Source organism: Hyaena hyaena, unplaced genomic scaffold (genome assembly GCF_003009895.1).
Source record: "Hyaena hyaena isolate Hyena2069 unplaced genomic scaffold, ASM300989v1 scaffold_779, whole genome shotgun sequence".
Classification (NCBI taxonomy): Eukaryota; Metazoa; Chordata; class Mammalia; order Carnivora; family Hyaenidae; genus Hyaena; species Hyaena hyaena.
Window position 1 is genome coordinate 914,720 of NW_024081413.1, and position 14,819 is coordinate 929,538.

Below are 14,819 nucleotides of genomic sequence, written 5' to 3' on the forward strand. Positions count from 1 at the left end.
TTGTTAACAATATTCATATACTACAGTTAAATGTGTTGTATTAACAAATCTACTAGACCAAGAGAGCACACCAGGGCAGTTTAATAAAGAGACATTAGACAAATTAATTGTCAAGCTGGTCACTATATGCAAATCCTCTGACTCTAAATAAGATAACAAAGCTTTAGTCATCTAATTTGACAACAGAGGAGCTTATCTATTGGTTTTAACAAACCAAAATCATATCACATTCAGACATAAGTAAATATAAAAATTAGTAACATTATTTACAGCAACTTGGGCCTTTGGATGAAATAATCCCAGTAAGAAAAAAAAAATGTTCCTGAAGATCTTTGAGGAAGAATATATAGCTTGCAAATATGAGTTTTAGTAATCAGAAGATAAAAATTAAAAATACTTGATTGGCCCATGTAAGTTATACATGAATGGTGTTTGGTGATATTTCCAGCTTTATTTTTCTTCCAGGAACATGGGGGGATTACATGTGTCCAACCTCTTGCAGTTAGACTTAGTCATGGGACTTGCTATGGCAAATAAAATATTTGTAAAAGTGACCTGATCTATGTCAATTTTGAGAGGAAACATTTAAGAGTGATTATGTGCTTTTCCACTTCTCTTCCCCTGGTTTTATGTACCCTAAAGGCTTTTGTTAATATGCCATTTCATAAAATTCTGGTGCCTTCACAAGAATGGATCCTCAAGTAACTTCAGTAGAGTCCTTCCCCACCCCAAAACTTTGTATTAGTCATGTAGTATGAACAAAAATTAAACCTTTGACTCTTCAGCACCCTGAAATTTGGGAGAGGGTAGGGGTTACCTTATCATAATATAGAGTATATGAAATGATGCCATGCCCAGGGACAGGAAACAGTCCAAATGTGTGTTTAGCCAAGATTAGCCAAGTTTTTCCTGAAGAACAAAGTTGGAAGACCTGTTCTGCCAGAATACAAGACCTGCTCTAAAGCTGAGGTGAAGACCTATAGCAAACTATAGTGATTGGAGAGTGTGCTTTGGTGCAGGCGTAGAAAACCAGTCCAATGAAGCTGCGTTGAACCCAGAAACAGACCTACAGATACATGTTTGCTTGAATTATGGCAGAAAGAGCATGGCATCACAGTGACAAAAGATACTGTCAATAAAGAATACTGGGTCAATTGGAAAGTCATATGAAAAAGTAATGAATCTTGATGTTTACCTCACATCAAACAAAAAAACCTTCCCAAATGAATTTTGGAGGTAAGCTTGAAAAATAATACAGCTTCTAGGAAAAAAGGAGAGAATATCTTGAGAAACTTACAAGGAAAAAGTCTAAAGTGAGACACAAATACATACATATGGACATGTTAACAATATTGGGAACATATTGACCTGTCAGTGTATATTCAGAGTAAGAATATCATTTATCAAATACAACATTAACAGAGAGAATGGGCAAACCAGATGACTTGTATTACAGAATATTTATAAATCGATAAGAAAAAGGAACACCACCACATAGAAAAATTAGCAAAGGACTTGTATAATGATTTCATAAAGAAGGATATCCAAATTTCCAAGGAACATGGAAAGATGGTCTACTTCCTTAGACATAAGGAAAATATATTTGATATCACCAAACAGTTCTACTTTGTATTGACTAGAATGGGTAAAAGTAAAAATGTTAAGTAGCAGCAAGTATGCAGAGCAACAAGAATACTCAGACTTTGCTAGTGAGAAGGTAAATTGGTAGAATCAACTTAGAGAACTAGAAGTATCACAGGAAGCTAGTCATGTGTATATCCCATGACCCCAAAATTCCACTCCTAGGAATATACCCTACAAAAGCATTACATAAATTCACTGGAAGATATGTACATCACAGAAGCATTGGGTGTAACATCGTATGTGATCACAGAAGCATTATATGAAACAATCAATAACTGAGATGTTCAAATGTGCATTAATACTAGACTATACAAAGAAGGTGTGAAATATTTAAACAGTGAAATACTATGTACCAATGAGAATGAACAAACTATGAGTATAAACAACAAATAAGTCAGGTAGAAAACACACACACACTCACACACTCACACCCCTACATCTATATACATACATCTATTTAACTGCAAGAACAGGAGTGCTTAACACAAAGGCTGAATTGTCAAATCAGATTCACATAAACCAATACCAATGACTTATCCTTACCAGGATGTCTAGTTATTAGTATACTTACAAGGAAAATTAACTAGAGCAATTGTTTTTCCTGGACCACCTAGGGTGAAAGAGAAAAAATTGTTTCAGGGTGTGCTGTCAATCTTCTGCTTCCTTGTAGGCAAGCATAATGTACAGTGTTAGAAATCATGATTGTGGTTATTTTTTGCTTTTATTTCTCTTGCATCAGAAGACATATCTAGAAAAATGTTGCTGTGATCTATGTTAGAGAAAATACTGCCTGTGCTGTCTTCTAGAATATTTATGGTTTCAGGTCTCATCTCACATTAGGTATTTAACCCATTTTGAATTTATTTTTGTGTAGGGTGAAAGACAGTGGTCCAGTTTCTTTTTTTTCTTTTTCTTTTTTTTTTTTTTTGCATATAGCTGTCCAGTTTTCCCAGCACCATTTGTTGAAAATACTTTTTCCAATTGCATATTTTTTCCTGTTTTGTCAAAGATTAATTGACCATATAATTGCAGGTTTACTTCTGGGTTTTCTATTCTGTTCTGTTGACCTATGTGTCTATTTTTGTGTCTGTACCATACTATTTTGATTACTACATCTCTGTATTATAACTTGAAGTCTGGAATTGTGATACCTCCAACTTTGCTTTTTTTTTTTTTTTTCCAAAATTGCATTGGCTATTCAGGGTCTTTTATGGTTCCATACAAATTTTAGGATTGTTTGTTCCAGTTATGAGAAAAATTCTGTTGGTGTTTTGATAAGGGTTGCATTAAATTTGTAGATTGCTTTGGGTAGTATATGGATATTTTAATAATATTTATTCTTCCAATCCATGAACATGGAAAGTCTTTTCCTTTTTCTGTGTCACCTTCAATTTCTTTCATCAGTGTTTTATAGCTTTCAAAGTACAGGTCTTTCATCTCTTTTATTAAGTTTATTTCTATGTACTTTATTATTTTGGTACAATTATAAATGGGCTTGTTTTCTTAATTCCACTTTCTGCTGTTTCATTATTAGCGTATAGAACCACAATAGATTTTTGTATGCTGATTTTGTTTCCCATGACTTTACTGAATTCATTCATCAGTTCTAGTAGACTTTTTGGTGTAGTCTTTTAAGATTTTCTATGTATAGTGTTATATCATGCGCAATAGTGAAAATTTTATACCTTCCTTACCAATTTGGATGCCTTTTATTTTTTTGTTGTTGCTGTCTGATTGTTGAGGCTAAGACTTCCAATATTATGTTGAATAAAAATGGTAAGAATGGATATCCTTGTCTCATTCCTGGCCTTGAGAAAAAGCTCTCGGTTTTTCCCCTTTGAATATAATGTTCACTCTAGTTTTTTAATATAAGGCCTTTATTATGTAGAGGTATGTTCCCTCTCAACCTATTTGGCAGCTGCTGTGGAAAAAGGATTGAGGTTTCTCAATAAGTTAAAAATAGAACTACCCTACAATTCAGTAATTGCACTATTGGGTATTTACCCAAAGAATACAAAAACACTTATTTAAAAGGATTCATGTACCCTGACATTTATAGCAGCATTATCTACCATAGTCAAATTATGGAAGCAGTCTAAGTATCCATCCATTGATGAATGGATAAAGAAGATGTGGTAAACACATAAGCAATGGAATATTATTTAGCCATAAAAATAATGAAATGTTGCAATTTGCAACAACCTGGATGGAGCTAGAGAGTATTATGCTAAGTAAAATAAGTCATCCAGAGAAAGACAAATACTGTATGATTTCACTCGTATGTGGAATTTAAGAAATAAAACAAATGAGCAAAGGACAGAGAGAGAGAGCGAGAGAGAGAGCGCCAAGAAACTGACTCTTAACTATACAAAACAAACTGATGGTCACCAGAGGGAATATGGATGGGGAGATAGGTAAAATATGTGAAGGAGATTAAGGAGTACACTTGTGATGAGCACAGGGTGATGTATGGAAGTGTTGAATCACTATTTGTACACCTGAAACTAATATAATGCTTGTAACTATATTGAAATTTAAATAAAACCTTAATTGGGGTGCCTTGGTGGCTCAGTCTGTTAATCATCCAACTCTTGACTTTGGCTCAGGTCACGATCTCACAGTCCATGGGATCGAGCCTTGCATTGAGCTCTGTACTGGCAATGCAGAGCCTGTTTGGGATTGTCTCTCTCTCCCTCTCTCTCTGCCACTCCTTCCACTAACACTATTTCTCTTTTCTCTGCACTGCCACCACAGAACACAATGCAGGGCTCAATTACATGAACTGTGAGATCATGAACTGAGCCGAAGTCAAAAATTGGATGATTACCTGACTGAGCCACCAGGCACCCCTATTAATGTTTTATTTTAATTTCAGTATAGCTACAGAGTTAGCTTCACATGTACAATATAGTTATTCAACACATCCATATCAACCCTGTGCTCATCACAAGTGTACTCCTTAATCCCCATCACATATTTTACAACACATGCCCAGCATAAAATGTCTAAACCAAGGGGGTATGTGGTACCTTATTACTTTAAGGGATAAATAATATGAAACTAGGAGAGCCTGGGTGGTTTAGTCCTTTAAGTGTCTAACTTTGGCTCAGGTCACGATCTCACAGTTCATGAGTTTGAGCCCTGCATCAGGCTCTGTGCTGATGGTGCAGAATTTGCTTGGGATTCTCTCTCCCTCTGTCTCTTCCCCTCCCCTGCTTGTGTGCTGTGTGCACACACTTTCTCTCCCTCTAAAAATAAACATTAAAAAGAATAAAACCTTTAAAAAAAAAGAAATGCCCTTTAAAAGACACTCTTTAGGGAAGAAAGAAACAAATCACAGAGTAGGAGAAAATATGTACCAAACACATATGTCGTGAAAGGCTGTATCTAGAATATAGAAAGAACTCTTAAAACTCAACAATAAGAAACCAACACAATTTAAAAACTGGACAAATAATCTGAAGAGGCACTTCACCAAAGAAAATTATATGTATGGCAAATAAACACAGAAAAAAATGGTCGGCATCACTGGATTTCAGAGAAATGCAAACTAAAACACTATGAGGAAGTATTAAAATCCATTTGGGTGGCTTAAAAAACCCTGAGAATGCCAGTTACTGGTGAGCACGGTAACCAACCAATACTCTATACATAAGAAGTATCAATGCTCTCTAACCCCTAGCCACTAGCATTATTTTTTTTTAAAGGAAGGTTTATTACCTATTGCAACAAGAAATACCACATACAGTGGTAAAATGTTAAGGGTCTCAGAGTGTTTAAGGAAAGTTTGATATTGGATTTAGACTTGATCAAGCGATATTTTTCAGAAGCAGACGCTTTTGAGAAAAAGAACGAATTTTATTATTGCAAATCAATAACTTCTATATAGAAAGTGGGAGAAGGTTTTGTCTCTGTTAAGACATGCTTATAGAAGGTTTTTTGTTTCACTCCATCAGCACAAAGTGACCTTTCCTGATGTTCATACTTGGTGAAATTGTTTATATTAAGTGGACATCATTACAGTCAAGATGTTGGTAGCAGGTCAGCTATCAGTTGTCAGGTATTAGAGCTGCTGATTTCTTTCTCAGAAGAAAGCCAATATCTCATGATTCTATACTTATCCAGGCTAAACACAGTACATAATCTCTCTGTGATGTCCTCAAATAATTTATGTTTTGATTTTACTTTGCAGTTTTTATTGTGCCAACCTTCCTTTTCTAAAGGAAACTGAGTTAGAAAAGCCGAGAAAACTCTCTGTTTCCCTGAGTTTCTGTGGCCTTAAAGTTGGCTTCATATATGTTAAAAACTTAGTTATTTGTGGGGCGCTTGGGTGGCTCAGTCAGTTAAGCATTTGACTCTTGATTTTGGATCAGGTCATGATCTCATGGTTGTGAGTTCAAGTCTCGTGTTGGGCTCTGTGCTGACAGTGCAAAGCCTGCTTGGGATTGTCTCTTTCTCCTTCTCTCTCTGCCCCTCTCCCACTCATGCTCTGTCTTTATCTCAAAATAAATAAATAAACTTAAAGACAAACTTAGTTATTTGCATAGTTATACGTGGTTAGTATCAACTGTGCAATTAGAATATAAGCTTCTTGTGGAAAACATTCACATGTACTGATTACATACTTAATTTTAAATGAGAGCTTATTTAATGGCTAACTTGTAGATCAAGTAAATGATATTTGCTGGAAAAGAGTTACACAATCATTAGAGGGTAGAAGAGGGGTGGGTAATGAGATGGAGAAACTATAGACTCTTGTAGGATTGATGGCAAGAGATTAGAAAGAGTGGGTTGGTAGCGAATGAGAAATTCTTTCAAGCTGGGAAGTTAAAGGGAGAAACTTGAATGTCCTAAGGGATTCCTGTGCCCTGTGCTTTTTCCTGCCCATGAACCTGTGATGAGAACTTGTGAATTCATTATCTTTCATAGTCTCATCCCATGTGGCCCCAGAAGAACAGCTACTCCCCATCAGGAAGAGGATTTTCAATCTCAGTATAAACTTTTCTCCTTGAACTACAGTTGTGATGCTGAGACATACAGCACAGTTATTGGTCAAGATCTTAGATTCTTTCAATATTGACTGTGACTGAGGCTGGTGAGTTGGGTATAGGTTTGGCTGTTATATGTACTTAGACATATAGGTTTGGAAGATTTGAGCTCAGGTCTATTAATTTAATTCCCTTACTAAATTGGTGATTCATATTATATATATATATATATATATATAATGCAAACCTTAATTTGGAGGACATATTTTCCATATTTTACATGAAATTTCTAATTGGTAGAATTTCAGGTAATTTTGCATATTTTAGTATTTTATCATTTTTTTTCACAACAAGCGTACCCACTTTAATAATAAGGAAAATAGAAAACTAAGCAGTTAAATAACTTATTTTGTTGAGGTATTATTGCATTTCTCTTCTGTTTGTTTTCTCCCACTCTGTTTTGTCTTGCCTCATTTCCCTCTTCCTCTCCCTGTCTCTCTGTTCTGTCTTTCCTCCTCTCTTTGTCCTCTTCCTCCCACTTAGAACTTCTTTTAGCCTAATTCTACTGAATTTTATCATGTGGTTGCTTATTTCAGAATTTCTTTTGTATTTAATAATAAAAAAATGACATTCTCAAATTTTTTTCCAAGTTGGATCAATACATTTTCTATTTTTATTTCATTGTCCCTAATGGTGAATAATACCAACAATTTAACACCTTCAACTTCTTGAGGTTGTCTTGAGGATCTCTCCTACAGTACATTTCCATCTTTACAGATTTCATTTTCCTCTCTTTTCTCTCACAGAGTCATTTCTCTTTTATTATCAAAATCTACTTTGATTGTCTGCAGTCTCAAGTGCATAGTATATTGTATAACATCCTAACTTCCTTGGCTTGCAGGAAGAGGTCATGTCTCATATTAACACCATTTCATCCTCTTCAAAGGGTTATTCTATATGGATTATAACTAAGAAACACTCATCTTTGGTTTCCAGTTCTTTAGAGATGTAATTTAGAGTAATTATATTAGTAAAATATGCAAGAGATGTAGAGAATGAAGAACAGGAAATTGGGAGTGAACCTAGGGATGCTGATTGTGAGGGAAAAGTAGTTTAAGAAACTGAGCAAAGGGCTAAATGCTTGAGACTAGATGAAAATTCCATAAATAACTGCATTTGGGCAGAAACCTATGAATACCAGATCCAAGAGCTGCTGACTGCAACCAAGCAGTCATTTTGAGGATGGAGATATGTTACTGTGATCCAGACATAAAAGAAATTCATGAATTCAGGAGCCAGAATCTGTCCTGTTTTACCCATGTGGCTGATGTGAGTAACAAGAGGAATAATTTTTTTGTGAAACTGAAATAAATAATATTAAGTGCTTATATAATACTATATTTCTATAATTATTCTCTCCCTTCTAATATCAATGATGATGATGGTAATAAAAACAATAATAATAACAACAATGAATTCCCATTTAGGGACAAAGTTAGTCCCTAATAGTATGGATTGTTTAGAAATAAAGTGAATCCAACTTGTCTGCTATGAGAAGAGAAATAAATGGGGAGCCTGAATGATTTAGTGAGTACTTTAAGCCTCAGTCAATCTTTCTAAAAATGGTGGTTTTATATATAAGATTAATAAAGTTACATTGAATTTTGTGGAAATCTGTGGCTTCCTAAAGCAAGGTCTTTATTTCAAAGAACAAAGAAAATGTCTTCATCCATTGATGACAAAAGTAACAGAAATTTAGAAAAAGCAAAAATAGGCTTAGATTTTGATGACAGTTATTTATAAACAAGTTGAAGAAGAAAGATAGGCTACATTAAGTAGCAGAAATAAAAGTTCACTAGTTGTAGGGGCACCTGGGTGGCTCAGTCAGTTAAGCATCTGACTTTTGCTTAGGTCATGATCTCATGAGTTTGAACCCTGCATCAGGCTCTGTGATGAGCCTCTGTGATGTCTCCCTCTCTCTCTCCCTCTCTCCTGCTCATGCTGTGTCTTCCTCTCACTCATAAATAAATAAATAAAATTTTGTTTAATTAAAAAAAATTTTTTTTAAAAGTTCATTGGTTGCAAGTGGACGTGCACAGAGGGAAATATTGTTCTACTTAAACAAATAATCTATAACTTTCTTCTTCCTATTATTTTATTGAAGTATAGTTGATATAAAATGTTAACATTAGTTTCATGTGCACAACATAGTGATTTGCCAAGTTTACACATTATGCTATGTTCATTAAAGCTATAGCTACCATCTGCCACCATACAACTCAATTATACCATTGATTATATTCCCTATGCTATACCTTTTATCCCCTGGATGTCTGTATATTCCCCCTTCCCTTCACCTCTCTTATCCATCCTCCCACAACCCTGTCCTCTGGCAGCCATCAGTTTGTTCTCTGTATTTATGAGAACAAATAAACAGTTCTCACAAACAAAAAAACAATTCTCTGTTTCTGGTTTTTGTTTGTTTTTAAATAAATTATCTTAAAGGATGCTCTGAAATCTACAATATTGTCAGTGCTCACAGACTGTGATCATTTAGCTGTGGGATATCAGTGTATATAGATCTCCCAACTTACAATTAAATATTTTAATAAATGCTAATATAGATTCATATAAACCAGCTTAGTCAATGTTCTCACTGAAATTAATTTTGATTCTCTCTTCCAATATCTAAATATCCATTCATTCCTTAAGGAATATTCTCCTTCATTTGTAATATTTATGTATCAATGAAAGGAAGAGAGGAAAATATAAATGAAGGAAAACATGATGTTTTTTCTGTATTCCTAGAGAAAATATAGTAATGACATCTCTTTTGTTCTTATTCAGTATTAGTAGTATCGATGAGGAGTTGAGGGGCCTTATGTAGACTGAGGAGAGTGTGACTATCAGAAGCCTCTGCCAGTATGTCTCTAGACAATACCTCATGTATTCACCCCTCATCCTTCCTGCTGTTGGGAATCCCAGGACTGGAAAATATGCAGCTCTGGCTTGGTGTCCCATTTGGTACTGTCTATCTGATTGCCCTCCTGGGGAATGTCATCATCCTCTTTGTGATCCAGACTGAACACAGCCTTCACCAACCCATGTTCTACTTATTGGCCATGTTGGCTCTCACTGACTTGGGCCTCTCCACCGCAACCATTCCCAAAATGCTGAGCATATTCTGGTTTGATCTCAATGATATTGACTTTGGGGGATGCTTAACTCAAATGTTCTTCATACACCTGTTTACAGGTTTAGAAACATTCATACTTGTTGCCATGGCCTTTGATCGCTACGTTGCCATTTGCTACCCTCTTCGATACAACACAATCCTTACCAACAAAACTATCTGTATTATTGCTGGAGTAGGATTGTTGAAAAATTTTGTTTTGGTGTTTCCACTTGTGTTTCTCCTTCTAAGACTCTCATTCTGTGGACATAATATTATACCCCATACCTACTGTGAGCACATGGGCATTGCCCGTCTGGCCTGTGTCAGCATAAAGGTCAATATATTATTTGGGTTAATTCTTATCTCTATGATACTTCTGGATGTTATTTTGATTGCTGTCTCTTATGTGAAGATTCTACATGCTGTCTTCAGACTCCCATCCTGGGAGGCCAGGCTCAAAGCTCTTAATACTTGTGGTTCCCATGTATGTATCATCTTAGCTTTTTTCACTCCTGCATTTTTCTCTTTTATGACTCATCGATTTGGCCACAATATTCCACGTTATATCCACATCCTCCTCGCCAATTTATATGTGATAATCCCTCCTGCTCTTAACCCCATTATTTATGGGGTGAGAACTAAGCAGATCCGAGAACGGGTAGTGATGATCTTCCTTTTTAAGAAAGTTTGACTCCAAACTCTTGCCTTGGAAAGAGTCTTCAAAACTTTTTCCTTTTTCTCCTTAAAAGAAGGAAGGGTTGTTAAGCTTTTACAGAGTCATTTATTTCTGTAATTCATTAACATCAGGATTTGAGGATAAAGTCTTACTGCAACTCAAGTACTATTTTTTTCATGTAATATTATTTAGTTTCTTTTCATAATTCACTGGCTATGTTGGAGGAGTGCTGAGCTACCAAACACTGTCATAGTTGTAATGGGACTGTCGAAATATGCTATAGGGTATGGGCTCTAAGAGCAACAATCAAAGAAATCAAACATTGATTTTATTTCTCCCATGGTACAGTTGGCTTCCTTAATCGTGTAACCACAGGGAAGAAAATAATCAACAAAACACCATAGACATCATTGCAACACTTCATTTTTATAAGTTTTGAAATAGCACTGCAACAACTACATAGAGTCAAATATTTTAAAGGACTCATAGGACTTCACAAGGTATACTCATTTTAGGCTTTAAGTAAGGCCAAAGTAAAAAAAAAGAAAAAGAAAAAAAAAGTAAGGCCAAGGTAAAATATAACAGGAAAAAGAAACAGAACAGGTAAACGTAGAAAGATCCAAAAAAATTGAAGCACAGCTCCTAGGACCTTTCATACACTGTGCAGAATGAATTTCATCTTTGTTCTGAATGATTAAAAATGTGGAAAGACACTTTTGTTTCACCTAATCCAACTCACAAGTTTAATGAGAATGTTTTTAAATCTTACTAGTTGCATAGCAAAACCTGGGACTTCTATAATGTGTAGGCCTCATCGAATCAGTTGAAGGCTTGGATAGAACAAAGACTGACCTTCATGGAGCAAGAGGGATTCTGCCAGTTACTGAGTATATCTATTCCCATTATGCATTCTGGAACTGGATAAATTACAATGATGGTTTTGGAGACCCGTCGATCACCTGACCTACAAAGTCCTTACTATGATGTAAGAGCTTCTTAAAAATAAGAAATATGTATATTTATTTTCAAAAGGAGTGCACTTATTGTGATGAGCACAGGGTGTTGTATGGAAGTGTTGAATCATTATATTATATACCTGAAATTAATATTACACTGTATGTTAACTGGAATTTAAATAAAAACTTTAAACAAACAACAAAATACACTACTGAGAAAATGAGAAATGCAAGTCTAGACTGAGAGAAAATACTTGCAGTACATATATCAGACAATGATTTGTATGTAGACTATAAGAAGAACTTTTACAGTCAATTAAAAAAGGACAAAAACCAAGTTTTTTTTTAAAAGGAAGGTAAAATTATGATGGATATTTCACACACACAAAAATATGTGAATGTTCGTTAAGTACGTGAAAAGATGTTAACCTTACTGGTCATTAGGGAAATACAAATTGAAACCACATGGGATACCATTATACTAAAACTGTTGAAACTCAAAAGACTAGCCATACCCAATGTGCTATAGCTGGAAATCTCATACACTTCTATCTAGGCTGGTGCAAAATGGAAGGAAGACTTTGGAAAATGGTTTTATAGTTTTAAAAATAACATTTAACATACACTTATTCTGTAAACCAACAAGTATACTCCTGGGTATTTATCCCCCTCTTGTTCCTACAAAGCCTTGTACATGGATATTCATAGCAGCCTTATTTTAACAGCTCTGAACTGGAAACAACCTGATGAATCTACATGTTCTTAATTTTTTAACACAATCACATAAGGGAAATAAAAACTTTTGATTTACACCTCATACATTATACTACATGTGTACATGAGACAACTAGTCAAACATATTTCAGTTAATCAAGAAATAAACTAAAAGTAAGAACACAAAATGGCGCAAAATTGATGAGCACTAACTAGAACAAATTGTTACTTATTCCATTTAAGTAAATGTAGCCATTATAAATATCTCTAGACTAATGGATATAATTCTTAAAATATTCTAATAATGCATGTTGAATATTATAAGTTAATAATATTTAAATATAAATTTATTCACTGAACATGCATCGAGGCCTATATTTACTATGTACCCTGGTAGGTATTTGGAGAGCTCTACTGTAATGCCCAAGTATAGGTCATTAATATAATCTTTATATATTTACTAGTTGTGCCTGGAAACTGGGCTTTTACCATGCTTATTTGCTTGGTTGTTTCCTTTGTGTAGCACTATCTGAAACAAAAGGGAAAAAAAGCAAAACAAGAAAAAATAGAACTTTTCCTACTCAGAGGAAAGAGAAACCCTGATAATTGCTTGTATTTCTGAGGAGTTGGTTGTAATAAGTCCATTTTCATTCATGATTTTGTCTACTTGGGTGCCCTCTCTTTTTGAGAAACCTGGCTAGACTTTTATCAATTTTGTTTACTTTTAAAAAAAAAACACAACTCTTGATTACATTGATCTGTTCAACTGTTTTTTTTTTATTCTATATTGTTTATTTCTGCCCTGATCTTTATTATTTCTCTTCTCCTGATGGTTTTGGGGTGCTCTTGCTGCTCTGCTCTAGTTCTTTTAGGTGTGCTGTTAGATTTTATACTTGCACTTTTCCTGATTTCTTGAAATAGGCCTGGAGTGCAATGTACTTTCCTCTTAGAACTACCTTTGCCACATCCCAAAGAGTTTGGATTGTTGTATTTTCATTTTCATTTGTTTCCATATATTTTTTAATTTCTTCTCTAATTGACTGATTGGCCCACTCGTTCTTCAGTAGGTTGGCATGATTTTGGAAGTTTTCCAGACTCTTTCCTGTGATTGATTTCAAGTTTCAGATCAAGCATTGTGATCTGAAAGTGTGCATGGTATGATCTCAATTCTTTTCTATTTATTGAGGGTTGCTTTATGACCCAGTATGTGATCTATCTTGGAGAATGTGTCATGCGCACTTGAGAAGAAAGTGAATTCCATGACCTCAGGATGTAGACTTCTAAATATATCTCTCAAATCCATGTGGTCCAATGTGCCATTCAGGTCCATTGTTTCTTTAGTGATTTTCTGTCTAGTCTATCTATCCATTGCTGTAAGTGGAGTATTAAAGTCCCCTATTAGCACATTCTTATCCATAAGAATGTTTCTGTTAGTGATCAATTGTTTTATGTATTTGGGTGCTTCCGAATTCAGTGCATAGACATTTATAATTGTTAGTTCTTCCTGATGGATGGACCCTGTAATTATTATATAATGCCCTTCTTCATCCCTTGTTACTGCCTTTACTTTAAAGTCCAGTTTGTCCGATGTAAGTATGGCTGCTCCAGCTTTCTTTTGACTTCCAGTAGGATGATAGATATTTCTCCATCCCCTTACTTTCAATCTGAAGGTGTCCTCAGGTCTAAAACGAGTCTCTTGTAGACAGCAAATAGATGGATTTTTGTTTTTTTATCCAGTCAGCTACCCTATGTCTTTTGATTGGAGCATTTAGTCCATTTACATTCAGTGTTATTATTGAAAAATATGGGTTTAGAGTCATTGTGTTCTCTGTAGGATTCATACTTGTAGTGGTGTCTCTGGTACTTGGTGTGCCTTGCAACATTTCCCACATAGAGTCCCCCTTAAGATTTCTTGTAGGGCTGGTTTAATGGTGATGAATTCTTTCAATTTTTGTTTATTTGGGAAGACCTTTATCTCTCCTATTCTAAATGACAGGCTTGCTGGATAGAGGATTCTTGGATGCATATTTTTTCTGTTCATCACATTGAAGATTTCCTGCCATTCCTTACTGGCTTGGTAAGTTTCAGTAGATAGGTCTGCAACTACTCTGATAGGTGTTCCTTTTTATGTTAGGGCCTTTTTATCCCTAGCTGCTTTCAGAATTCTCTCTTAGTCCTTATATTTTGTCAGTTTCACTATGATAGGTCATGCAGGAGATCGATTCAAGTTATGCCTGATAGCAGTTCTCTCTGCCTCTTGGATTTCAGTGTCTGTTTCCTTCCCCAGATTGGGGGAGTTCTCAGCTATAATTTGTTCAAGTGCCCCTTCAGCTCCTTTTTCTCTCTCTTCTGGAATGCCTATGATATGGATATTGTTCTGTTTCATTGTATCACTCAGTTCTGGAATTCTCCTTTTCTGCTCCTGAATCAATTTATGTCTCTTTTCCTCAGCTTCCTCTTTTTCTATAATTGTGTCTTCAAATTCACTAATTCTTCTCCCTGCCTCTTCAATCCAAGCAGTGGCCGCCTCCATTTTATTATTCACCTCATTTATAGAATTTTTTAATTCATCACAACTAACTATTTTTAAGGTCCATAGTCTTTGTAGCAATAGCTTCTCTGATGTCTTCCATGTCTTTTTCAAGCCTAGTGATTAATTTTATGAC

General features: G+C 35.1%; 1 protein-coding gene across 1 annotated transcript; it reads left to right on the plus strand.

Annotated features, from left to right (window-relative positions):
• The first annotated feature begins 9,556 nt into the window (after positions 1–9,556).
• Positions 9,557–10,498, plus strand: LOC120221449 (olfactory receptor 52E8-like). The gene has a single exon (XM_039218845.1). It carries the CDS (start codon positions 9,557–9,559, stop codon positions 10,496–10,498), a length of 942 nt encoding a protein of 313 aa, XP_039074776.1.
• The last annotated feature ends 4,321 nt before the right edge of the window (positions 10,499–14,819 follow it).

Excerpts from the sequence above, each read along its gene's own strand:
- LOC120221449 (XM_039218845.1), top strand. The coding sequence starts at position 9,557 with ATGTCTCTAGACAATACCTCATGTATTCACCCCTCATCCTTCCTGCTG.